This window comes from Hydractinia symbiolongicarpus, chromosome 5 (assembly GCF_029227915.1).
Source record: "Hydractinia symbiolongicarpus strain clone_291-10 chromosome 5, HSymV2.1, whole genome shotgun sequence".
Classification (NCBI taxonomy): Eukaryota; Metazoa; Cnidaria; class Hydrozoa; order Anthoathecata; family Hydractiniidae; genus Hydractinia; species Hydractinia symbiolongicarpus.
Window position 1 is genome coordinate 25,600,665 of NC_079879.1, and position 27,104 is coordinate 25,627,768.

A 27,104-nucleotide genomic window follows, 5' to 3' on the forward strand; every position below is an offset into this window, starting at 1 on the left:
CTATAGAAAATGATTATTTGGAACAATAGACACAGTGAAAAAGGTAAATTCTTGCACATGCTAATCCCAGAAAGAAAAAGAAAGTACTCTATATTATCTTAAGTTATTTAAAACATATAGGTACAAACAAGATTTATAAATGTCACATCATCAAAAATGTTTGCACAATTCATTGGAACTTCTAGTCAGCATTTTTTAACGTAATTGTTAAATATGACATATTGCATTCCAGTTCGTGTTATAAACACCAATTGTTCAGCAGTAGTGACATTGCTAAGTTGTTGGCTAAGTGTTTTAAAATCCTGAAGATGGTGGGGCACTGCCAGGTGGCATTGGTGAGCCACCTTGAAATTGACTGTCAGGTAATGTTGATTGTGACATCCGCTGTTGCATTAACATATTTTGAATCATTTCAGCAGATGGAGCTGCAGACATCCCACCTTGAATCATATTAGACATTAATGCAGATTGCGTTAAACCAGGCATCATGTTTGGAGGTATCATGTTAGAACGTGGCATATTTGCATTTAACATGTTTGGCATAGCCATACCCTGTTGTCCATAAGAGCCCAACATAGCTACCCGAGCATGGTTCATGTTGGTAGTCGTCATCATAGTTGGATTACTGATTTTTTGGCTATTAGTTGCATTGCCTGGACTTTGAATTGAAAGATTTGTGGATGAAATTGCTGCAGGATTTGCATTTGTATTATTACTTTCAGCAGTAGATGATGAGTCGATACTTGATGTAGGAGCACTAGAAGAGGTAGAATTGTTCGTAACAGAGCTACTACTAGTATTGGCTACAGAAGCAGAAAGATTAGCAGTACCATTGCTATTTGAGTTTTGGATGAGATTTTGGAATGCAGTATTTGGAGGTGTTGTGCTATTATTTTTCTGCTGCATCTGTTGCATTTGCTGTTGTTGTTGCAGCATTTGTTGCTGTTGAAGTTTCTGTTGTTGCTGCTGTTGTTGGATTTGCTGTTGCAAGTGCTGAGACTGTGATGTTTGTTGCTGCTGCTGGGAAGGAGTAACTGGTTGTTGTTGTTGTTGTTGCTGCATCACAGTTTGGGGATGTTGCTGAAACTGTTGATTTGTTTGCTGTGGTTGATGAGAGGATTGTGTTGCTGAAGTAACTGCTTGTGAATTCTGAGTTTGGTTTTGTTGTTGAGCTTGCTGCTGATTTAACGTAGAATCAGCAAGTGTGGCTAAAAAGATTAAGTTTCTGTGTAAAAGTTGCTGATACTGAGCACACTCTCTAGCTTTCCCTTGATTTTGATATTCCATAATGGCTTGAATAAGTTGAGTGTTTTCATCCAACATCTTTTGAACAGATGCTTGTGTAATTGGTTCCCTTCTGCCAGCAGCATTTCCAGCAAATGCAGAAGACATATTTACTGTTAATACCTAAAATAAAAAACCTAATAAGATTTTAGAGCAGTTAATGCATACTTAAATATAAAAAAGGACTAAGGTTTGAAAACTAAAATGGGTCTAAGACATTCAACTTTGTTCTCACAATCTTTTCAAATTAAATAAGTTGCATAATTTATGTAATCCAAGTAATCCAATATATTATATATAACACTTGTAATGTTGTAATTTAGCTTAACATGTTTTTGTCATGTTAGCATGGGTCAGACAAAGTATAACAATGACCTTCTTTTAATCGATGTACTAGACTGTTAGATATATAACCTCAAATTCCCTCTTAGCTGATTTGTCTTCATACTATTTTTCTTGGAACTATTAATAAGAGATATATGTATTCAAACTTAATCAATGTAGAGATATGGTTTTATTCAATAATAATTAAAATTTAATAAGCTAACCTGGTGATCTGTGTATTTGTTTGCGATAAAATTTTGTGAGAATCCTAAAAGCTTGTTTCTTAAGATTTGTCTATGTATACATGACAGGATAATTCATGCAGCATGGAAATCTTGTGTAAATCTCATAAATAGTTCGTTTAAACTCTTAAAACAAGCAATTAATTAGGAAAATATAACATAATAGGACATTATTGACAAATAAACACTATTGTTACAAGTTACTCTTGTTTATGATATACAATTATCACGAGATTTAAACATGTTTACCTTCATAGCCTGCCAATGCATTGGCTATTAGGGTGTTGTTGTTCCAAGAAAAATTTAAAGAAATATATGTTGATAGTAGATGACAAACTAAGACATTTAAGAATATTTTTACATTTCATGTACGATGTTTAACTAAACATAATAGTTTAGCTAAACATAAACGTACATGAAATGTAAATATAGTTTTATTCTCTCTTTCGTGCTGTTACCTGAAAGTGTTCCATACTCACCTTTAGTAGTAGCAAATGTTTGCAGTCAAAATGTAACAGTGGGAACTTTAATTATGCCCATTTAGAGCAAAAAATGATAACAACAAACTAAATATAGTAAAGATTTGAAAAATTGGAACCAAATACTTACTTAATAAAAAAAGTCTCTAAATTATAATTGGCTGATTAAAACATTTTCAAGGCATGCTACTAATAATGGCGGCTTAACTTATTCCGTGAAATTAACGAGACAAGAAATTAATGTGAATTAAATTAACAGTCATAATATTAACGCGGTTCAATGAAATTGAATTGGGCAGTTTGGAAATAAAATTTTTCGTTGTTTGGAAAGACAATGTTAAAAATTTAAAAATTTAAAGAAAAGGTGCTTTCAGTTAATTTTCTGTATGATGATTATGCAAAAGCTATTTTAAAAAAGATCGCTAAAAAACACAACACCGTTGAGCTATCGTCCGATGAGAAGGAAATAGGAGAAACTTCGTAAAAAAAATTGTATTATGTTTTTTAGGCTTTTATATATATATATTGTAAAAAAGTTACCAAATTAACAGTATTTTAATTAAAGAGTCATGAAATTAACAGTCTTTAACTTAACACTGCATTTAATTAACAGTCACTAAATTAATGCAAATTTTGAAAAACCGCATTAATTTCATGATTTGTTAATTTCATGGAATAAATTAATTGTATACTAGTTCATAATTTATTGGTTTGAACAGTTTATCACATGAAAACGCTTCTTAACACATGAAAACAACATATATTGTTCACACTGGGTAAAAAGAAATAAAGTTTTGATTATGTAGTTCCCTAAAGCTTAGAAACAGTAATAAAAAACTTTTGTCAGACCCTATACCACTTGTCCCTCAAGATTTATGTGGTTTAAAGTTTGCAGAAATAAAAAAACTGAAACAGTTTCCATACAGTATCAATGATCATAATTCTTAAAGTTTTACTACAATTGTGGACAAAATATAACGAAACAGGGCACTTAATTTTGAATTTAGCTTCCACAAGTGACCACATTAGTTGTTTCATATTAGAGTTATGCATTTCAAACTACCAAAGTTTCACATCTAACTAAGAAGTTAAGACCTCAGGTTATTTGGTTACATACTCTTGAAATATGCTAACTGTTGCTGGCGTCAAATGGACCATTATTCCCAAATTTCGCGAATTTTGTGGGTCACGAATTGCATTATTTTGTTGTACATGCCTGCTAAAGAATGTCACTAGCGAAACTCTCTATAGCTAGCAACCTGACCTAGGAATGCCAAGTTAGCGACTCAAAAAGGTCGCCAATTGACCCTTTTGTCCCTGTTTCAAAAAAGACTAAAAAACTGTTTTTGTTTTATTTGTCCATGATTGTAAATAATATAGCAGCTACAGCTAGAGCCAGCTAAAAGCTAAGTTGGCTACTGATAAGTTTTTCTCCTGCTTTTGCTTTAGAAAAATGCATGATGAAGGATTTAAACAATTAAATGATCTTCACCATCACGACGCTACTTCACTTTCTCTTTTAAGCTACCAAATTTCCAGGGCTAATTTTCCGCTTTGAGTGCGCGATAGACACAAAACCCGAAATGGTTAACCAGAACCCGAAATGAGCTATTGTTACACACGGATTTCACACGAACACGTGTGGGTTGTTGTTTCGTAAAGGTAAGTCGCCCCACACTTTAACACAGGTTTCACCCCGTTAACGTGTGCTCCACATAAAAACAGTTACCCCAAACCTCGCCCCCTCCTTTAAAGTGCGGAGTCATTAAGTAAGCGTGAAGGAGACGAAAGTGTGGAGCGACTGTTTGCGGGTGGAGCAACTGTTTCCTAAAAAACAACAACGATGCTGCGATTCTCTCCCCTCCGCGCATAATCTATCGCTACCATAGGGAAGATATTAAAAAAATCACGAAAACAGGAAAAAATGATGATTATCAAGCAGTTAGTTTGAAATATTATCTTTTGCGTTTTATGATACGGTGTATTTTACTTCTTAGGTCAAAACGACCAGACGCGAGAAGTGTTGGCATGCGAAATCTAGTTCAAAAATGGCTTTCAGTTTTTATGCGTAGGCGCCGCCGATGTGCTTTTGTAATATAATATTTTGCGACAGCCTAGTCGAAACATAAATCTGGAAACGAATTATATCACAATGGTAGCTCAGCCGAGGTAAACAAAGCTAATATTTTTAGCTCTTAGGTGTTAGCCAGGACGCGCATCGGCTAGGTATGAGACAAAGAGTAATTGAAACGAACACTGTATCCTGCATATTGTACTACTTTATAAGGGCGTTTTCTTCTTGTCTGTTACGGCGGAAAAAACACAGATAAAGCAGAGCAAAAGACGTCAATTTTAGGTTGTTTCTTTTGAAAAATTTTTTTTGTTTTTTGAAAATCAGAACATTTTTATCGAGATGTTCGTCACAGTCGTAAAAAAGTTTTACGAGTTCGTTACTTTACCTGTTCCTAAAAACAAAGTGTCCATTGCAAATGCAAGGTGGTGTCCCGTTCGTGAAAGTGAAATAATAAGGAAAAAACAAAAAGCATCTCTTATCTACTTCCAGGAGTTTGATGTTATGTTTACTCAATAGCGTAATTTTGTCATAACGTCGAAGAAAAATGCTAGAAAATTTCGTAGTTAATAGAAGCCGAAGTGTTGACTATTAAGAGAACAAAATAAAATTCACGAAATTAAAGTTTTCTATTTACGTGATAAAATGTAACTATCGACTTAGATATACCAGGAGCCGTTGCCTTTTTTACATTTTTGACCCAGACAAACATTTCGTCCAGCGCCATTATGGAACAATCTTTCAAGGCTGTGTGAAGACACATATAAATAAGTACACGAAACCTTTACCAAAAACTTAGCTAATGTTCTCAAAAATTTGATCTCGCATGGCAAAATTCTTTCTATTTATGGGCATCCGTTAATCTGCAGTAATGTTTAACCTATCAACATTTGGAAACTATTTTTAGACGTGTTTATTCAATTCTCTGTGGAAAAAATATGTGCGAAACTAGATTTCGCGTAATTTATTTTGCAATAAAAAAATAGGAAATGTTTTGGAAAAAAAAGCTTACTGCATAAAAGATTTTATTGAGCTACAGTGTACTTATTAAAAGATCAACTTTTTGGAATTTTGGAATTTCTGGAAATTTGACATGGTTGTACTGAAATCTCAGACCATCCTGGCAAATCCGAAATGGGACCTACAGTTTTGGTTACCATAAGATTACCATAAGCAGTTTTGATAGACGGTAACGTTCTTCCTTATAGGACCATTCTAGTCCTTTGTGTTGTTTTTGTAATTATTTTTTGGGGGGAAATAACCAAAAATATAATTTTTTTTACTAAAACAGATTTTATATCGCAAGATATAACATGTAGCAAAAAGAACTTGAAAAACAGGCGAAAAGTTTTTCTTCTTGATATTACTTTCCACATTAAAGACGAATGGGAAACAAACCAAAATATTGTTAAACATTTAAGTCCTCTTGGAAAACAATGAGCACCAGAAGAATCGAAATTTTTTCACCATTAAAAATCATTTTTCCCTTGCAGTAACCTTGAGGGAAAATTTCGTAAAAAGAAACTTTCAAGGTCGTGCGTCTGATTTTAATGTTTGCCAAGCATCCTGATCAATGTAATGTGTTTAAAAATTTCTTTAGTATTTAAAATGAAAACATTTTGTTTACTTTATTTTTATTCAAAATGACCAACAGTAAGAAAATAAATATAACAAGACTAAAAGTTAAAATGGAGAAAAAATTAAAGCCATTCCATGGGTCTATATTTGAAAAATCGTCGATGGCTACATTTGCGATTTCCTAAGTGATTTCAACACGTTTTACTGGGATAAAATATAAGCCTCAACAATTTCTTCTTTCGTTTCAAAAATTTGATACTAAAAGAATGAGAAAGCGGAGAAAAACAAAGCCATTTAAGAAACTCAAAATTTGAGTAAAATATACAAATACTGCAGCATGATGACCGAACTTGCAAATAAGCTCTTATGTTCATGCATTTCTAGCTGGAAAAAAGTGACTCAATTTGAAAAAAATAGTTTCGCGCCTATTGTGTAAACAAAAATGAAAATATAAACACAAGCAATACCTATATAATGCACGAAAACGACAATTACCTCATAAGTACTAATTTCCGCTCGTATTCATTTTCGCGCAATGACAATATGAAGGTTTTCTGCAAGTGTTAATTTTCGCAAGAGCTTAACTTTCGGAGCAAACAATAAAGAAAAAAATAGGGTTTTATAAAGACAAATGTGTATTTATAACTCCTTTCCGCAATCGGCCGTATAATTACTTTTGCGCATAAATCATGTGCTGAATTCCGTCTATCAACAAACTTCTTTGCCCAAAGGCGCGAAAATTAGTACGCGCTAATAATATAATATGAATAAGGTATAAACATGAAAAAATGTCACATTCTGAAATTTATTTTACATTCTTTGTGTTATCATTTTGTGGCTCATAATTTACCAAGATTTTACCTATTAAATACTTTTCGTTTCTAATCCTCTCGTACAAAGCTTTAAACTGTTTCCCTTGAAAGATAATGATAGCAGCAAGAAGTATAATGCACATCATTACAGGATACACGCGTCGCAAACACAGCAATGAATTGTCTTCAGAGACTCCTAGCCACGGAAGAACGCCCGCAGTGACGACATATGGAATGGTTATCGCCAACATCAACGTGTTAATCACTGGGTAAAATATTGTGCTCATTATAAACGTTAAATCGATGTTTGCAAACCCATTGCGGTAAGCTCTATCTATAGCATTTTGTAACCACCAATTGGGGCCGACCATAATGAGTGCGCACATGATCTTTAAATGGAGCACACCTAACGCCCAATCCTGCCATATGTATATAACCGGGGTTTGGTCGTATGGAACACGTAGAGGAATCACTACAACGAGTTCAAAAATAATACCAAGAAGGAACGGCGTGATACCAAATAAAGCGAGAGTACCTAGTATAACTTTTGAAACTATTGAAAGAAGCCATTTCGCCTTTCTGTATACCGTGCTAAAACCAACTGGATACCATGAAGAGACAGCAACTAATATTCTTAAAGTTAACCAAATCACATAGAAACCAACAGCTGCGGTATATAATTCATGAACGACAGTATCACCAAACACCAATGCAAGAAGGTTTCGTCCAATTATAACTGGCAAGGTGAACGCCATTACTGCAGCCATTATGAATGATACCATGACAATCATAATAAACATGCATACTCTGATTTTAAAGTATTGAGAACGATGGTATGATCGCACTATCGGAGAACCCACCCCTTCAAGTGCATTCTCGAGAGGTAATCCTTTGGGTAAAGGACCTTTTTGCCACCTGCCCATTGCATCCACATACACAATCTGATAAGCATTCACTGTTTTTAAATCAACATCTCCAATAATGTATGAACGCATATCTAGAACCTTTGAAACAACGCGTGTCCAAAGCCGAATAAAATCTTTAAGCCACTTTCGTGCATGGCCTTGTTCAAGAAAAGCAGGCAAAACAACTTGTAATAACAATAACTCAAGCGACATTTCACTGATAGGTGCATCAATATTCAACGAAACGTTGAATGGTATAAATCCTGATGAGAATAACTTTATCAGTTGAACTGGAATCCACACTACCACCAAAACAGTACTTCCAAAGACAATTAAAGACAACGCGAATCTCCTTGCGTGGCGAAACACACTTAACTGAATCATCTCCTTTACAGGATGAAATTGAGGATCGTTAATATTTCTTAAAAACCATAACACACCAGGTCTCAATATTTCTCGCAACAAGATGATAAATGATGCAAAATAAAACACATACAACATCCCAACAAGCCAGTGAAGGAAAGTAGCAGTCACAGGTGCATATTCTAAACTGTCTTTTCTATCCTGAAGAGAAATTGCAAACAGTGGCAGTGAACATATGTCAAGCCACCAGCCACAAACAAGTGGGAAAAAGCCAATTTCTACCACAATTAGTATAGCTACTTTCAGTACGATATAGCACTTTGCAATTGTCTTCCTCAACCTTCTGAATGAGGTAAAACCGAGCAGGTAATGAAGCAAAACCATACTGATAGTAATAACGAAATATCCAATAAGTAACATTACTGCTCCATCTAAAGTATTTCCACTGAGCTTCTTACTTCCAAATAAAATAGTCATAAATAAAAGCCCAATATGATAAGGACAAAATGCAAACACAAGGATGAATGATGTATTTAAGGATATTATCCAGAAAACGTGTTCCAAAAATACGAATGAGCCGTCCAAGCCCAAAAACCTCTCCCACGTTAAATCTTCCATGATGGCATCAGGATTCCATCCACCATCATTGTCGTGATTATTTTCTGCATTGTGTTCAGCAACATCAGGCATATTATCACCAATGTCGTTAGCAACTCCTGCATGATCTTCATCATCAGCTACCAAGTTTTCTTGAGGTGGCCCCTGAGGCTGTTCTGGCCTGTTGCCAAAAAGATTTCGGATTATAGCAATAAAGCGAAATCCTTGTACTTCTGGGTCTTGATCGTTTAGCCAGTTGGGTACACCATGCACCACGACTTGTTCTCTAAGCCATAACAGCATTATAAAACCACCAATAGATACTGAGACCACTAATGCTCCAAACACACAATCCATAAAAATACTTTCAAGTGTCAACATATCATATGGCAATGTCAGTAGTGACTTTACTGAACCAGAAAATAAACATTTGTAAATTCTATAAGCAATCAGAGGTACCACCCCTAACCATAGAATTATGACAAGGGTGTAATGCAACCAATATTGTAATGCTTTCATAATGTTCTTCCAGAAACCATGAAGTATTTCAAGAACTGGAATTGATTTCGGCATGTCAGGTGAGTATACAGCTTTAAAGGTAAATTTATGTGCACATAATTCGCAATATTCTTTTTTACTGTGATCTAACCACTGCATTAAGAGCCATTTTCTGTAAGAATCAGGCAATACTCAATAAGGAAAGGAAGTGAGGTTTCCAAAATTACTAGATTTTTACTTATGTTAAAGATACTATGGTTTTAGGAATTTTTTGAAAATTTTGTTCGATTTCGGTTATCGGTTAAGATTTTATGGCCCCTTAAATATTTGCTATTTTTGGGCCTTTTTGGGCCATTTTTAAGGAATTTCTGGGTTCCATGTTTGAAATTATATAAATTATAAAATTAGTTAGCAGTCACTTTGATTTCATATGGATTCTGTTGTAGTCCATAAGTTCTATGGATCGTGTACCAGTTTTGCAGAATTTTTTACCTAAACTGTTTTTTTCGAAAGTTTGAAGGTCATTGATGGAAACCACATACGATTTCAATGCTTAGTTTAATGTTTTCTCTGTACAAAAGTAAGCACTTTACCCAATGCCATTCAGATTCCCACATTGCTGTATAAGGTGTAACCAAATTTGGGCCTCAAAAGCAGGGAAAATTGGTCAATTTTTAGGAAAAAAGGTCCGAGAGGTGGTTTTGAGCTATAATTTTTAGCTAAATGTGAAAAAAATTCTGCAAAACTGGTACACGATCCATAGAACTTATGGACTACAACAGAATCCATATGAAATCAAAGTGACTGCTAACTAATTTTATAATTTATATAATTTCAAACATAGAACCCAGAAATTCCTTAAAAATGGCCCAAAAAGGCCCAAAAATAGCAAATATTTAATGGGCCATAAAATCTTAACCGATAACCGAAATCGAACAAAATTTTCAAAAAATATCTAAAACCATAGTAACTTTAACATAAGTAAAAATCTAGTAATTTTGGAAACCTTACTTCCTCTGAGTGCCTGACTGTTACAGAAAATGGCTCTTAAGCAGTCCTGATGTATAAACTTTATACTCCCAGTACATATGCAAGGGTAATGCAATGGGTTGTTTGGGGTTGCTTCCATCCTGCAAACTCTGCATACGTCTGATTCATCATGATGTAGATATTCGTGTTCTGTTAAAGAAATATCTTCTTCTGGCGAGTTATCTTGCATTTGTGCATTTTCTTGTGCAAGAACATCCATTATTCTAATAAATCTATTTTAGTTGGGCAACCTAGAAAAAATACAAACATGTACTTATTAAGTTTTGTTAATGTCATTCAAGGTTAACGTTATGTTTGTAAAAAGTAGTTAATTAAATAAACTGTTGGAGCTGGTTATTGAATTTTACTACCAGATTTTATAATGACAAAATTTTAAAAAGGCAAAATTGCTTTATCCCTAAAAAGGACCTGTTAAAAATGTAAAAATCAACAGATTCATTTGAGATTAAACTTTAGGCAGAAGTGACAATTAAACTGATAAAACACTATAATTAGCGAACAGGCATTTGGGCAATCATAAATTGAACTGAAAAAACCTTCTTTTTTCTCTGCCTTTGTATAACATCTGTATTACGCGAACATCTTAATTATGTGATTTCAATTTTATCACCAACATTCTCTTTTTACTGGCAACTCTGGATGACTTGATGTGAAATCCTGAGACTTACATCTAGGGTCTACCATATTACCAATTTCATCAGCAACAAAACTTGTGCACTTTGCAAAACAGACAGCTAGGTGCAGCTCATTGTTGAGAAAATTTACGGGCCGTGGGGAATGACAATTTAATCTGTTGTTATCGTTATCATTAAAATTGGTAATGTCTGCTCTTAAACAAGAAAGATATAGCTAGCTAGCTATATTAACCTTATATTCCTTAAAATCTATAAATTACCACAAAGATTCAATTTGGCTATGTGGTCCTTCTTTTCTTGACTGTCAGAATGCGTGCACATATACGGAACATTGTAAACATTCGTAACTCATCTAATGGCTAACATTTATTTCCTTTTGCTTTATTATATAATGTATAATGTTAATAATAAGGGGAATATTAAAAAAACTAAAAAAATCTGTCCCCTTCTTACCCCCTCCCTAGACTAAAACAGAACCTACAGTCAGGGATAACCGCAAATTTAGGCTATCACGCCAAATTAAGATAGTAGCTTAGTTAGGAGATTTTCCATAGACTAGTTAGGAGATCATCTCCTATTTAGGAGATGTGTTTTCTTCTTTTCTGATTATCTCGAAAACCACGTCTGGTCGCGCCAACTTCTTTCGGAGTTTTGTTGCTCATTACATCATCATGTTGAAAATATGCACGCGGGAAATTTAGCCTTTTTTCAGGAGCAACCGTGGCCGTAACACAAAGAAGCCGTAACACAGCGCATGATGCGTTCTTAATCAAAACAAACTAAACGCTAAATCTTCTGACAGCGCAAATAATAAAGAAAAATATATTTGGACCATCAAAAGGGGGTTCTATAGAATGTTTGTAGCTAATAAAATCATTGTGATTATGCAACAGAACAGCAATAGGCAGCAAAAACCATGTTGATAGCCTAATTAGGAGAGATAAATCGCCTAAATAGGCTATCGCAGACTAATTAGACTAATATAGCCTAATTTGCGGTTATCCCTGACTGACCTGGCTAGCTAGCCAGCTGGGCTAGCTAAAATATTTTAGCTGGAAACAAAGTTGAAAATGCGTGAATGTGACATAGAAATAGCCCATGCAATCATTTGTGGTAACAAACTTTAAGCTGTTTTGTCTTTAATATATACTTCTAACAAAAAGAGAAATTTATTTCCATATTTTTACCTGAAAAAGAGAAACCTGGTCAATTATCCAGCGGACATCTTGATTTGTTTTTAACACCGGGTGTGAATATGACGTAAAATGTAAAATGTATCACCAAGTTAGCCGCTGATCAAAAAACACGAGAAAGACTAACCTCTTTCCCAGGCTTCTTTTCTCCTTCTTTTATCAGACAACTGTTGCGTTTTTATCCTTCCAAAGGGCGGGATTCTGTTGCATTGTGAGGAATTTCCGACCCTCTAGCCGCTCTTCTTTCCAACCAACCCACCTATAAAAAATTTACTTTTTACTGAGAAACAACCAGCAACAACAATGTCAATGTGGTGAAATATCATACACTTTCAAGCATTTCCAATCCTTTTCTACTTGTGTTTCAAAAAAAAACATTTTGCCTTTATTATGAACTTCACCGCTTCAACGGTTTCAAGAGTCAATGTACGAGGACGAGGGGATTTTGAGGATATTTTATGAAAATAATAATTTTCACATTCTATGTTATTTTCATCATTTTAAAACTAAAAGACAGCGTGGCTTATATTGTGTGTTCTTGTATTTGCAAACACGATTTAGCGTATCTGCTTATATATACAATTTGCAGTGATGGTTTTGTTTGTTGAGATTTCTTTGTGGACTAACCAGATTTAAGTCTTTCCTTTTTAACTTCTTTTAACAACTTAGTGTGAAACAGCATAAGATTTTTCGTCTGTTTCTTTTGATTTTGTTTACAAAAAGCAGGTTATCAAAAAGAAGTACTCGACTCAAGAGGGTTCAAGTTCGACTTGATGACACTACTTGTCATTTTATAGCTTGTTCTATCGCATTAGTATTAAGGTTAGATTTCTCATTTAAACTGTCTTACATACAAATCTTTCTGGTTTCAATGTTGTCGAATTGGCGCACACAATGCCCAATCTCAATAGTAAGGAATTTACAATTCTACCAAGATCTTTCGGGTAAAAATGACAGAAAAGGCAACCTGTTCTTAGGGTTTGTTAGGTTATTTTGTTTTGGGACGGAACCTTCTGCTACAATAGAAAAAATTAACAGGCCTTGGGTACGAGGTTGAGAAGGATGCATAAGAAAGTTTACCGATAAATATCCGGTTAACAGAATTGATTTAGCTCATTCTTGACCCCAAAGCTCTTTGAGATAAACTCTCAAAGAGCTCTGGGGACGGGAATAGATTTAGCTCGCAATATATGCTGTGATGTGACTCTCTTGATAAATTCTATCTGTCCCAGACTTAAGGTGGCTCACCAATAAAAAATTTTTCTTCTTTAAATCATACAATTTGTTATATATTTGTGTTTTCTAATGAATATTGAATAAAATAAAAGCAAAAACAGGTGTTTCGTGACGAGAATCTTGCTAAATCTGCCATTTTCTAAAAAAATCTTCAAATCACCATATTTTTAAAACTACACTAAATTAAAGCTTCATTTTTGGCCAAATGACTCATACATACATTATGCAGGTCCTGTACTAAAATGGTTATGTAAGTCAAACCGGATTTTGAAATTTTTATTTTTTTAAGTCCAAAAGTTGAATTTTGGGGGGTAGGCTAAAAAATTTGTAACTAAAATCAGAGTAGCACTGTAAATATAATCCTTTTTTGGTTGTATTTTAGTACAGGACCTAGATCATGGAGTATTGAAAAAGTCCTGAAAATTTGAAGTAAAAAGCTCAAGGCATTCAAAAGTTATCTTCGTTCAAATTTAGTAAAGTATGCAAAAATGTACAAATGCGATAATAAGCAAAATAAATAAAAATGTCCAAAATACATCAAAAGTTGCCAGATTTATAAGATTCCCCTCCTTCAAGTTTTTTCTCTTTGTCCACCCAACCTTTTCCAATAGCTCTCAATTTTCTTCTTCTATTTTTAACCTTTAAAGTGTCTTTTCTAGCCATATTCGACAAGCGGGCTTTATCCTTACGAGATGACGACAAAATGGTTTTAGCGCCAATTTCAAGATTCAAAAAATTCAAGACTCTTTTAACACCAGCTGTTCCCTCATTAAAATGCAATACGGCAGAATTGACTCCCATTTCGAAAGAAGATTTATGTAAGAATATATTTTTGGGACACCTTGACCAAATTACATTATTAAGACTCTCATTAGCGTTCTGTGTCTTTCCATGGGTACACCTTTTTAAAATTTTATCATCGCTTAATTCCTCAAAGTCTTTCCTTACAATATTGTATATCCAAATTGGCAAGTTTACTTTTGGTCTGTAGGAATTGTCAACTGATGCTCTTTCTGACTTTTTCCACTTACACCAGCTATTAGGACCAGTTGGGCAAAGTATGTGACGACGAGTTGTGTCAGGGAAATCAGTACAATGGTACAAAACTGCTCGAATGTTTTTTTTCATTTGGTACACTTTTTCTTTATCATTTAACGACTTTAAAGCTGTTGTTTGACGTATGGCCATACCAAAATAATTTTGCATGGCATTAACTGCAACTTCAGTTAGTTTGCCATGGCCTGTCAGCTTCATCCCATTATGTTTTTCCTTGCGTCGGTTGCGTAGTCTGGTTCCAATACGTTTTTGTATATGACCAACACACTCTAGTTTCTCGGGTTCTATGCCTTATGCTTCATATGGTTTGCTAGCAACAACATTACCATACGACGAAGAGTCACCATCTCCCAAATAATATTTATAAATTAGATCGTTTTTTTTCAACAGAGCGGTTGAAAATCTTTACTGCCCCAGAACCTTCCATTGCACCTGATGATGTTGTATGGTTTAAGGAGCAAATGTGGTTGGCTTTCCATGCCTGATAACCAGGCTTACTTTCATTCTTATGCCACATTTATATCGCCAAACAAATATCGCCTCTGCAATATTTGCTGAAAACTTCAAAATCTAAAAACTTTCCTTCGCTGATTGTAGCAACTACATCTTTTCTTCTGACACTTAGACCGGCGCTGGAAACGACTGACTGGACTAGTTGAATGGAACCTACTAAAGTTAAGTGTTCACTAATCGATTTTCACAACTATTTTTATTACTATCGCCGGAAAATTCACGACGAAAAGTATATTGGAGAGAAACCTCGATGTCATCATGGCCTGTATGTAGCGTTTCTTGATGAGGATGAAACGCATACGCGACGGCGCAAAAAATGATATAGTTATATCTTCGCATAGGCCGTCTTGGATATCAAAAAAGCAAAAAATACCATGGGAACGAAGTTGCCATACAGATGACAGACATTAAAAAAAAGAGCAGGGGGTTGTACAACCCCTCGCCGTTGGCACCTCGCGTAGAGACTTTTATCTACATTGGCTTGGCATGGTAGTTGGAAGCGCTAAATGCTCAAAAAATAAACGAGCAGAAGCGTGTGATGTGATGTGTTGATTTGAAGGAAAACTACCTCTCAAATCCTGCCAGCGCTGGTTTACGTTTAGATTTACGTGATATTTTACCCAGTATGCACAACTCTTCTTTTTTTCATCTGTGTGATTTGTAATAAAAAAGGATTTTTTTTGCTATCAAGCTAGCTAGCTAACCCATTCTTGCGTTTTTTTCTCTTATATTGACGACCAGGCTAGCTAGCTGCTTTGCATGCAAATGTCACTTAGATAAAAAGCTTCTGATCACTGAAAATTGCAGCATAGGACGACTTAGTTATGTAGGCTCTATCTCCTTAAAGTTTGACATAAGAAATAATGAGAGTAGCAAAATAATTCTTTTTACAGCTAAAGAATTTGGATATTTTGCAAAATACCCTACTTATTTTGCTCATACCAGCAGAATAAATGGGGATATTTATTATGCCAGCACTAACTTCTGGCAGACTAAACTAGGGTATTTCTTGTGCCATTGGGTAGCTAGCTAACTACTGGCAGAAATACTTCAGAGAATTATTCTGCTAATAGTATAGGACTTTTTTTGGTGACTGGTAACTTTAGCAGAATATTTGAGGTATTTATACAGCAGTATATTAAGATTTACTCTGCCAGCAGTATAAATAGGGTCATTTATTCTGACTGCAATATAATGAGGGCTATTCATTTTGACAGCAGTATGCCAAAATACTTGGGCCTAAGTATTTTGCCATTGTATGTGGGGGCATAAGTTTATAATTGGAGGCATTTATTCTGCCTACAGTACCACTGCTGGCAATGTATTAGGGTCATTTGTTCTTCTGGTAGTAAGTACTGACAGTATATATAGGAATACCTTTCTCTGACAGTTTCTACCGGCAAAATAAATAGGGATCAACTACCAGCAGAATAAATCAAACTGGTAAAATGAAAATGATATTTCTGGAAAATAAATGAAAGCAGTTAATTTTAAATATGCTTGTTTCAAGTTCCACCACAGTAAATTTTGAGCTATTTCATATGAATTAAATTTAAGCTTTAAATTTGTGATTATGCTAAGAGAGGAAAAAAAAATCAAAATTATTAAAATGGTGCATTTAGGTCACAAATAGGCATAACAGCTGGACAATATTTTGCCTAATATATAACTTGAGTATGAGTCAAAATTGTGCAATATGTGTTTTAGTTTGCCCTGCAAAACTGCATGAACTCAGGATTTCTGGTGCTAGATTTTCCCTAAATATAGCATATAACTGTGATGTTCTAACTCCACGGTCAGCCTTTTCTTATTAATTTTGTTTGTGACAGCGAAAGATTGCCAGCATATAGTAGGTATTGAATGCCAAATTTGATAAGAAGTTGAACATTGCACCACACCTATAGGTGCACAGTTAAAATTTTACTTAAAAATATCTTTTGAAGGTAACAAAACAACAGAAAAAATGCTGACATTTTTTGTATATTTTAATGCAAATAACCAACATGACTTGTACTTGTTTCATTGTAAACAAACATGCAAAAAAAAACCTTAGGCTAAAGACAAATTTTAAAGAAAGTTGCTTTGCTCTTGTTGGCTGCATACATGATAAATTATATAAATATAGTCTTTCTTCCAAAAGAAACATAAAATGGATTACAAAGAAGAGCAAACTGGAGAGTTTGAAGCATTAGAAGCTATTTTCTCAGAGGAACTTACAGGTAATACTATGTATATACTTTTAGTAGTGGATGCTGTATTATAATGTGCAGAAGATAGTGACCTCTCATTTTGTTTTCATTCTACATTCTCATGTTCTGAATGAAATCTTTCCACCCACATTTTACATAATGCCAACTTTCATTAGTACTATTTCCGGAAAATTACAATAATCTGTCTATAAATGTTATTGTCATTTTTGTTGTCAGAATTTATCTATGTTGCAATCACTGTATGGTCTTGTGCATTGAAGGTGCATTAATTTAAGGAGGAGATATTAGTGCACCATTAATATGGCTTCCATTTTTTTCAGTGTTAACCACAGATCCATATTCCTTTAAAGTGGCTATTAGATGTTCAAATGAAGATACGCGAGATGAGCATAAAGTTGTTGGTATAACGGTTTATGCATATAAATAAGTTTTATGTAAAAATTTAGTTCAAGGCGCTTGACATAATTTTTTGTTAAAGATGTTTTATGTACATAAAAATACAATATAGTACAAGATAGTATAGATTTACAAGAATATAATTCTGTTACATGCTCCATAAACTCCTACTTTAATCAGCAAAAACAAGAAAAAGTTTCACCAATTTCCTTGAAGTCTATCCACTAAAATTTCAAATTGGGCAAAATTGGAAATATGCATAAATTTATGTGAAAAAATTATTCTATTCACAACAGTTTCTGGAAATGAAACAATGAATGTAAATTCATTTTCAACATTTTTCTTAGCAAAAAATTTGAGCACTTAACAAATTACAATATCAGCAAATCTTTATCTTGCAAAAACTGTCCAATTTCATAGCGTGAAAATTTTTCTAGTGATAATTTCTTAATATGTGGATATCATTGAAGTTAACTTAACGAGTTTAGGACTCTATTACATTTATGTAAGACATAATCTTTGCATCACTTGTGAAGTTAATGTGTAAGACTAATTCCACTGATATAAAATATATAAATCTTTTTTTTTTAGTATTTGCAGATCTAAAGTTTACATATGTAGATGAGTATCCTGATCAAAAGCCTATCATAGAAATTGAGAACACATCAGAAAACTTGACAGAAGACAGAATTAATGCGTTACAGTCTCTGCTCGAAGAACAGGTAATTCCTTCACATCTTTTACAAACGAATTGAATAGATTTCATTGGAAAAAGTCTGGGATAGACAAGAAATTTCAAGTCTATTTTTAGGAATGCCAAGGGGGGGAAACAAGATTGTCAGATGGTATACAGTTAACCGTGGTAATAAACAATGTTGTATGACACTTGACTGGCATTGGGGTTTAGCAAACTGCTGTAAATTTAGCCAAGATCGGCGGTTGGCACTCCTTGGTTGAGGTGCTTCCCTCCGAGTTTCCCATACTATACAGACCAGATGGAAGCTGCTACGTGTAGACCTGAATGTCAAATCAGACCAAATGTTGAATCGGTGCCATAACACTCGGGAAAATCGTTCAGATTCGGCAAAGCACTCAGAAGGAGAGACTAAAACAAAACTTTAATAGACAAGTGAAAACGGAACCCAATTGCTAAGATTCAAGACAGCGTGGCGCTGAGTGTACAAATTTCCTCTAAGAAAAGCGCCAATTTTTTCAATGTGTAAAACTGCCAGATCAAAAACCTTAGTAAATCCAAAATTCCGAATAAAGTATTTCCCCACATTTTTTTTCTGTTGAAATGAACAAAATCTTACAAAAAATTTTTGTATCTCGAAACATTAAAATTCTTGTTTTTTATTTTGTTGAATTTATTCCATTGTATATTTTCTTGTAGTAATTAAGGGGATTTACTAAAATTTAATGTTCCCCTTACGAAAATTCTTCACATAAGATCAAACTAAAGAAACTTGTATTTATTTAGGCAGAGGAGAATATCGGAATGGTGATGATATTTACACTCGTCTCGACAGCACAAGAACAGTTAAATAATATAATTGAGGATATAAAACAAGAAATACAAGATGAAAAAGATCGCGCAAAACTCGAACAACAACGTCTAGATGAAATTAAAGTAAGTATCTTCTTGTTTTATTTATTTCATGAGCAAGCGAGTTGGTAGAACGTGAGGTAGTGATTTAACTCAAAACTTAAGTAATTTAAAAAAATAAGTTCTATACAATGAAAGATCTTTTTTCTCGTATGAATAGTACATTTAAAGAGTGAAAAGTTCATGTGCAAAGCTAAAATCTTGTAAAATTTAAATATTATGGTTAGCAACTTCGAAGCTGAAATCAAAACTTGCCTTTAGTAACTGAGGCTTAGATAAAAATGAAATCGTTGTGCAACCAAAAAATTGTACCATTGGATATTATTAAACATTTGAGAATAGAGCTGGATTTCCCGTTTAGTTTTATTTGTGGAAAACATCTAATTGATTGATAACTTTCTCTTTCTCTCTTCATGCAGTACTAACATGAACCAAAAAGGTCATGAAGCAACGAATAATTAGCAGAAATTATCAAATTGCATTATTATTGCTCTGTTTAAGGTAGCCTTTTTACATGCATGTTGAAAGCTGTTGCGCATGTGCAATTTATACAATCCTGATATGAAAAACTGTATGTACAACAAAATTTCATTGTGGTTTTAATTCTTATTTCGAGTGAATATCATATCGAGTCCATAAAAAGGCTACCTAAGCGCGAATCTCCACAGGGCGATTTTTACGACGATCGTCATCAATATTCGAATTTGATTAGTCGCGATTTTCGTCATGACGAAAAGTTAAATTTGTTTCTACTTTACGTCACAAAAATCGTCGCGAATATCCTCCAGTGGAGATTCGGCTTAGGAATAGTTATTCTGATATTTTTACGCGTATTTGTTTTGCTCTTTCTTTTTTCATATAGTATAAAGGAACGCCGGTAACGTTAGAAAACTTCTTAGCGTGGAAAATAAAATTTGACCAAGAGATGATTGCATGTGGGAAAAGAAAACAGCAAGACGAAAATAAACTTAAAAAATTGACTGGCAAACAATTATTTGAAAGAGACTCCACGTTAAATGAATCTGATATTCAGTTTATAAGTGAAGCTGGTGTCAAAGTCGACGAATCGTTATTTCAAGACCTAGATGATTTGGACTTAGATGAAGACTTCGATGAATAAAAATAATGTCAGAATGAAATATTGCTGTTCTAATTTTTAAATAAGATTTTATACTTAGTTTAGTGTGAGCTCTCCAACACGTTAATTGTACAGCCTTTTGCGGTCTTAAAAAAAAAGATAGATGCGAACTGCGCAACATATTTTTGCGATTGGAAAATGTCGCGGAAAAAATGCGAAACTGATGTATTTATTTGGAAGGCTTTTTTCCGAAAAAGAGTTAGCTTAATTTTGATTTGATTATTTTGCGAAGAAAAATAATCGCAGAAAGAAGTGTATTCAAGAACGTAAAGTATATCACGATATAATATCAAATCCTGAATAAAATGCATTATTTAAACACTATCGTCTTCTACTTTTTTCGCGTAAAAATGTGCGAATTAAAAGCACAAAAGAAATTCCCGATAAAATTTGTTCAGCAAACTTTTCTTCCTTAGGTATGTCAAGTCTTTTTCGTTGGTATCTCCGGAACGTCTCATTTTCCTACTGTCTGATTTGTCTGACGCAAACGAACGTATTAGAGAAAATCCCAATAAAGGTTAAATTCACACACAATGAGCACAAAGCCAGTGTGGTAACATTCTACCCGCTTAAATAATACAATAATTAAATATATTTGTTCGAGTGATTGCGTCCATTCGCCAAAAACTAAGGATTTTCTGATAATGTTCGCGTGAGCAATAAACAATAGAAGTAACCTAGTAGAATAGAAATAGAGAAGTAACGAGCAGTAACTATTCATAAAGGGCGGCCAGTATTCTGACAGTAGGATATCACAGGCGTGCAAGACTGTTTAGTCCCCAGGGGTAGAGAACAGTTTTCTGAAAGAAGACGAAGTCTTTTTTTTCCGTTCAAAGTCGAAATAGTCTAAACATCTGAACGTGATATTTGGTAAAATTTTGTCCAACTAACTTGTATGCTAAATTTTCAAAAGTCATTTAGAACGGTAAGATAAATCTTCAATTCCAGAATCAGATCATCAAAACTAAATGAAAACATATTTTGGAATAAATTAATTTCTTTCATATATTACACTATTTAACATATTTAAAAAAAATGATTAAAAATGAAAGTAACCAAACTCGTTTTTAGGAAAGTATGCTATGTTTTTAGACTTCAAAAATTTCGGGAAAATTATTTAATTAATCAAAATTATAATGTGCCCTGGGAATAAGGTTGATCCTAAGAAGAAACTATTTATAGAAGATTTTAGCATAGACACGCTTTAAAATAAAATTTTTAAATTTTACTAAACTTGAAGAGGTATTAATTCGAAACATTGCATATTAAGATGCACATGAACAAAACAGACATTATATAGATGCATATGTATAGTATATTAAGCGAGTATCATTTCTTCCAAGTCGTCGTCTCCAAAATGGTCAGGCGTCTTTAACGGCGACCTTCTACTTTGATGGACGTGTTTCGTACGATTGTTAGAGTTTTTCCGGTTAAATGTCGGTTGATAAGCCGACACATTATCATTTTCATCTTCATCAGAACTGAAAACAATGTTGTTTTTATTTTTATTATGATTTTTATTTTGTTTCGAGTCCTCTTTAAAGGGATCGTCAAATAAATCAAACGGCGAATTATTGTTGATTTTATGATTTCTAAGACGTGGACTATCAACTCCAGTCGGTGAATACGTCGCATTTAACCCTTCATCATTATACAAATCCCGACGACGAGTTTTTTTGTCGTCCGCAAATATCGAATCGTTCGTCGAAACTTTTTTAACGCTATTCCGTGCGTGACGACGATTTCTACCGGATGGCGACCCTAACGTTAATTCGTCGCTATCTTTTGTATTACGTCGTTTTATAACGGGCGAATTTTCGTCAGAATGCGCAGGTAGCCCTCGATGAAGATTTTGGTCAGTTCGTTTAAATTCCCAGGAATTTTGGCGGTTAGATTTAGTATTGAATATATCATCATCTGTACTTTTACGTCTCACAGCAGGAGGCGCTTGTTTGGTATCTCCGCTAAAATCAAACGGCTCGTGTGACAAAAAGTCGCCTTCGGTTTTGTATCTTTCTTGTGTGGTACTTTCAAGAAAAATTGGCTTCTTTTTCGGCTTCTTATATTCGTTCGGTTCTTCGTAACTATACCCATTCTCCTCTGTGATATTGTCGGGATTTTCACCTCGATCGATAGCCTGCATCCTCGCTAACAGGATTTCTTTTTTCTTTCGTTTTTCTAACATTTCCTGTTTCTTCCTTTTAAAATCTTCGTCTTGTCCATCGCGTTCTTCCAAGGCTTTCTGACGGTGCTCCTGTTCTTTTTCGTTTTGTTTCCTCATATCATCAAGCAGTTTGCGTTCTTGTTCTTCCCTTCTCAATCGCAACTCTTCTTCCCTCGCGGCTTGCTCCTCCCTTTCTTTTCTTTTGCGCTCTTCTTCAATTTTCGCGATACGCCTCTCAAGTTCCCTCTCTGCTTCTTGTCGTCGACGTTCTTCTTCTGCTTTCTCAGACTCCTCTCGCCTCTTCATCTCAGCTAACTTTTGATCGATTTCTTCCAACCGTCTATCTTCACTGTCTCGCTTTGAGTTAGTATAAAAAAAGTCTTCGTCCTGCATTTCTTCTATCTCGTCTTCCTCGTATTTCTTTTTAAGCTCGCCAACTAGCGTTTCAACGGCCTTTGTTTCCGGCATTGGTGCATTTTTAACTTCATTTTCTTGTGTCGGAGAAGCGGCTGGACTATTTTCTTGTCTTGGAGAAGCAACTGGACTATCTTTTTCAGCATCGAAAGAAACCATTTTAGTTCGTGGGCTAGCACTCCCCCTGTTACGTTTTTCAGTGGAAGCCTTTTTTACAGATTCGGCGTACACGCTACCTTGTTCTTCTTGATGTCTTCTGATGGCTGCAGGGACAGAATCATCGGGACCAAACAAAGTATGTTCACTATCCTTACTGCCGCGCCGTTGAAGCCGCTGCGAATAAATGTTTGTAATTTCTAACGCTTTCTCCTTATCCTTAAAAATAACATTTAAACGGATCAGGAAAATCTAGCCATCGTACTTAACAGGAGTTAAAAAAGGGCTTGTAAAAAATAATTAGAAAATCACCTTTAAGCGGCGTAACAAATCTTTTTGTTCTTGTTCCAGTCTTTTCATTTCATCAACAGCTTTCTTGTATTTTTCATTCTTCTCCTTTAACTCTCTCGCTCGAACCTTTTCATGCAACTGGACAGCGCGAGTGAGTTCCTACAGTAAAACACACGTCAAAACAAGTTCACAGAGCAAGCATGCAAACCTTACTTATTAGAGGAAACAATTTGCAAAACAACTTTTTAAGTAACTCTATTTTTCATTCCGGCTTGAGTTGATAAAAATAAAAGTTAAATTTAACAAATTGTTAGCTTGACACTTTCATGTTAGTTATTAGAACTCACGAAAGGTGTAATACATCATATTAATACCAAAGATACAGGTCTTTTTGAAATTTAATATTTTAGAAATTAGGACACTGAACGTGATGAGATGTCTGAAAACAATAATTTTTGTTCTATGGACAAAAGGAAACAACGAGGGGATAAAATTAAACTGGATTATTATATGATTATACAAACTTTGGATTTAATAACAGGCTCTTTTAAAATAGCAAATACAATAATGATATTGGTTACAGTGATTCACGCCAAATAAAACGACAGGAGAAAGAGGGAGAGATAATGTACTTCATTGCATAGGGTATTAGGAGCAGTATGAAACTGTTTCAGAAAATTTCAGCTAGGGCTCAGAAAAGTGAACTAGGAATGAAAGTATGTGTGTAACTAGACAGGATGAAAATTTGGAAAGTTAAGCATGGGGTCATTAAAAAAATTCACAAAATTATGCGGAGCCCAACTCAGACTTTAACCTGGACATTCTAACAATCAATCAATTTTATAAAACTTTCAGAATGAAAAGTATTTTAAGGAAATTGTTAATAAGGTCTTTAAATCATCCTTCTGATTAATTTCGGAATTCGGGATGATATTCAGATGAGGAGACAGCCTTTATAAAATTCATAATTCATAATTTTTTTTATTGTTTTTACTTTTCTTAATAAAAAGAAAAGTGTCTAATTTCGGAGGCCGTGTTAATACAGAAATTGGGTTGTTTGTAAAAAAACATGTAGTTTTAAACATTACCGCTATTTTCTTGTTCTTTTCTTCCATGGCTGTCTCCATTTCTTCTAATTTCTTGCTAAGTGTATTTCTCTCGGCTAGATTTTTTTCCTTCGCCATTTTTTCATACTTTCTTAATTTCTCTTTTGTTTTGTACAATTCATCTTCTCGCTTTTTTAAATCTTGCTTAGCTTTGTCTCCAACTTCCTTCTGTTTTCTGAACTTTTCTTGCATCATAAACATCTCGCTGCTATGTTTCTTTAAAAGCGATGGCAGCTCAGCTTCAGCGTTATCAAGTTTGCGAATCTCTCGATCTTGAAGTCGTGCGGCTCTTTTTAAGTCTCGATTTTCGATAGTTAAAGTTTCGATTTGGTGCTGCAGATCGTGTATGATGTTATGCAGTGCCTTCGATTTGTTTCGATTTGCAGACAACACTCTGTTGACCACAACGCCGCGATCTTCGTTACTGCGAGTTCTACCAGAATTACCACGACCCCTCCCTTGACCTGTAGTTAAAAAAACTGAATTGATAATCATGCGTTATAGTTTCAGAAACTTTCTTCTTGAAATATTTTCTTCTGATATATTAAAAGACGCTGAGATACTCAGCGAGCTAGAAACAATTTTTTTTTATCTGACACACATATAGCAGCACAGAGATCACCAGTATATAATTGTTTCTCTCATCACTCAAAACCATCAAAATCAGATCTCTCAGCATCTTCTTTCAAATCAGTCTGAATCACAACGCTTGTGTCTAGTTTGATTTGTGAATTTTAGGTCTAATACTGACAGATGAAAGAGAATACATCAGTTTCAAACATCCTAGAGAGTTTAGTTTGTTATGACAACTCCACACCACAATCGTTAAAAGTGACCACATCGGGAAAGGACACATAACGTAGATCAAAAATAGGCCACTATTTTGTAACATTTTCACTTGAAGTTAAATAGAATCTGAAATATCTTACTTGGATGGATTTTATTTTATCATGATTTGGTTGTAACCACAATTTAGACACACTTTTTACATTGTTTTGTGATTGTAACTGCTTGCTATGCCTAATTTTTATTGTACACTTTTTCATAATGGTATATATATGTACACTATAGGGTAAAAACTGCATTTTCATAACAAAAGGACACATCTCCAATCATTTGTATTGATGTTTTGAGCTACATTTTTAAAAAACTATAGACAGAAAAAGTTAAATATATAGAACTTAGAGAATGTGACACGTATCCCTTTGTTACTAATTAAATGTTTAAGCTAATGTTATTAATTGTGATCTTCTATTTTTGGGGTTAAACTATATGTTTAATGACACTACACGACTGAAAAACATTTACAGGCTTAGAAATTTATGCAAACCTATGCTGCTTTCATTTTATAACGTTCATAGAAAGTGGAAAACATTTTCTTTACAAACCTTTTCTTGGAGGCTGTGAGACAGTTCTTCTTTGTGCTTGAATTTGATTCAAGTTATTTGTTTTTTTTACAGGTTTATTACTATTATTCTTTTTTGATGTGTTATTTGTTTTCGGGGGCGGTGGTACAGGGTCCTTATCATCATCTGTATCTTCATACTCATCACAAGAGCTTTCATAAGAATCTTTATTCAAATATCTTGAACTGCTCCTTCCTGAGGGACTGTTATAGCTTGAACTTGAATGATCAAGTTTGTCATCACTAGTTCTTTTCGAGTTTTTGTTTTTATTTTGTTTATTAGGTTTGCTTACGTGGTTGGAATCATCTTTATGTCGTGGTGTTGGTTCATCATCAGAAAATTCACTATCATAATTATATTTATCACGTTCATTTGAAGTTTTCTTTGGATCATCGTCATCATCACTATGAGAACTCTCATACAAGTTGTCATTTTTGCCAGCAAAATCAAACTGCGAATCAGACATCATTGGGTTTGTTTATTTCACTATAAGCAGATTTTATATGGTTAGTTGTGTTTTAGTTGAACTTCTCAAATACATCTTAATATAAAACATGAAACCGTTTCCCACTATCAAACATTGTAAACTGTTTTGTTACTAAATACAAAATTGACTTTTTTGTTACTAAGGTGATGATAAAATTTTGTTGAATAATTTATTATCTTTAAATGATGTTTAATATATATTTGTATTTCGGATATAAATATTTCAATAAAGATTTATACACCAACTTTAAGTAATTTTTGTTGAAAAACACAGTCAGTTTTAATTAATGCACATTATAAGAAAGATGTATAGAAAAAATAATTAATTTATATAGCATATTAAATAATTTGATTACAAAGGAAACATATATCACTTCATTTTTTTCAGCATAAAGGTTCAAACACACTATCATTTTTGAAATCACTGTTATTGCACAGTTATTGAGCATGAATAATGATAAATAAAAATTTACTTAATGTTTTTTAGATAGATAGATGTGCATATTTTACATGGCTAGCCTCACAAATATCGAGGGATATACCCTGTCTATTATTTCCAGGAGGGGCCATGGCGTAGATGGAGAGTCCTAGAGTATTTAATGCTCATTTTGAGCTACGCAGACCCAATTAGAGCCCGCGCTCTATTAGACAACTCCCGGCAACATCCAACGGCCCACACAGTGTGCCATCTTCCCAATTTCCCTCACATGGCTTGGTTAACCCGGGGCTATGGTAACATTCACTCGCCCATGTTGAATCACCGTCAAGAGGAATCGAACCCCGGTCTCCCGCACAGAGTACGAGAGCTATAACCACTAATCTACGGCGCCACGAACCAATGATTTACCAATGATTATTAAAAAGGAGAAGTTAAACTTTTTATAAATTTTCATTT

General features: G+C 34.2%; 4 protein-coding genes across 5 annotated transcripts; 1 reads left to right on the top strand and 3 right to left on the bottom strand.

Moving 5' to 3' along the window:
- Positions 1 to 87: 87 nt before the first annotated feature.
- On the bottom strand, positions 88 to 2,448 carry LOC130645649 (nuclear transcription factor Y subunit beta-like). Of its 2 annotated transcripts, none has more exons than XM_057451704.1 (2): positions 1,833 to 2,448; positions 88 to 1,407 (listed from the first exon to the last, which is right to left on the bottom strand). In XM_057451704.1, the coding sequence occupies exon 2, from the start codon at positions 1,390 to 1,392 to the stop codon at positions 295 to 297; it is 1,098 nt and encodes a 365-aa protein (XP_057307687.1). In that variant the 5' UTR covers positions 1,393 to 1,407; positions 1,833 to 2,448; the 3' UTR covers positions 88 to 294. The 2 variants fall into 2 exon arrangements, with proteins under 2 accessions (XP_057307687.1, XP_057307688.1); XM_057451705.1 differs by having other exon boundaries at positions 88 to 1,421.
- A 3,569-nt stretch (positions 2,449 to 6,017) lies between these two features.
- Positions 6,018 to 12,126, bottom strand: LOC130645650 (E3 ubiquitin-protein ligase MARCHF6-like). The gene is made up of 2 exons (XM_057451706.1): positions 12,026 to 12,126; positions 6,018 to 10,433 (listed from the first exon to the last, which is right to left on the bottom strand). Exon 2 carries the CDS (start codon positions 9,310 to 9,312, stop codon positions 6,784 to 6,786), a length of 2,529 nt encoding a protein of 842 aa, XP_057307689.1. The 5' UTR covers positions 9,313 to 10,433; positions 12,026 to 12,126; the 3' UTR covers positions 6,018 to 6,783.
- A 4,743-nt stretch (positions 12,127 to 16,869) lies between these two features.
- Positions 16,870 to 20,501, top strand: LOC130645654 (RWD domain-containing protein 1-like). The gene is made up of 5 exons (XM_057451709.1): positions 16,870 to 17,055; positions 17,367 to 17,447; positions 18,034 to 18,164; positions 18,923 to 19,072; positions 19,911 to 20,501. The coding sequence occupies exons 1-5, from the start codon at positions 16,986 to 16,988 to the stop codon at positions 20,166 to 20,168; spliced, it is 690 nt and encodes a 229-aa protein (XP_057307692.1). The 5' UTR covers positions 16,870 to 16,985; the 3' UTR covers positions 20,169 to 20,501.
- An 812-nt stretch (positions 20,502 to 21,313) lies between these two features.
- Positions 21,314 to 26,470, bottom strand: LOC130645651 (trichohyalin-like). Its single transcript, XM_057451707.1, has 4 exons — positions 25,706 to 26,470; positions 24,300 to 24,781; positions 23,233 to 23,370; positions 21,314 to 23,139 (listed from the first exon to the last, which is right to left on the bottom strand). Exons 1-4 carry the CDS (start codon positions 26,190 to 26,192, stop codon positions 21,505 to 21,507), a joined length of 2,742 nt encoding a protein of 913 aa, XP_057307690.1. The 5' UTR covers positions 26,193 to 26,470; the 3' UTR covers positions 21,314 to 21,504.
- Between the last annotated feature and the right edge of the window lie 634 nt (positions 26,471 to 27,104).

Excerpts from the sequence above, each read along its gene's own strand:
- LOC130645650 (XM_057451706.1), bottom strand. The coding sequence starts at position 9,312 with ATGCAGTGGTTAGATCACAGTAAAAAAGAATATTGCGAATTATGTGCA.
- LOC130645649 (XM_057451704.1), bottom strand. The coding sequence starts at position 1,392 with ATGTCTTCTGCATTTGCTGGAAATGCTGCTGGCAGAAGGGAACCAATT.
- LOC130645654 (XM_057451709.1), top strand. The coding sequence starts at position 16,986 with ATGGATTACAAAGAAGAGCAAACTGGAGAGTTTGAAGCATTAGAAGCT. Across the intron at positions 17,448-18,033 it reads AGATGAGCATAAAGTTGTTG|TATTTGCAGATCTAAAGTTT; the intron begins GTATAACGGTTT and ends TTTTTTTTTTAG. Across the intron at positions 18,165-18,922 it reads AGTCTCTGCTCGAAGAACAG|GCAGAGGAGAATATCGGAAT; the intron begins GTAATTCCTTCA and ends GTATTTATTTAG.
- LOC130645651 (XM_057451707.1), bottom strand. The coding sequence starts at position 26,192 with ATGATGTCTGATTCGCAGTTTGATTTTGCTGGCAAAAATGACAACTTG. Across the intron at positions 24,782-25,705 it reads CTCACAGCCTCCAAGAAAAG|GTCAAGGGAGGGGTCGTGGT; the intron begins GTTTGTAAAGAA and ends TTTTAACTACAG. Across the intron at positions 23,371-24,299 it reads AAAAGAACAAGAAAATAGCG|GAACTCACTCGCGCTGTCCA; the intron begins GTAATGTTTAAA and ends GTTTTACTGTAG.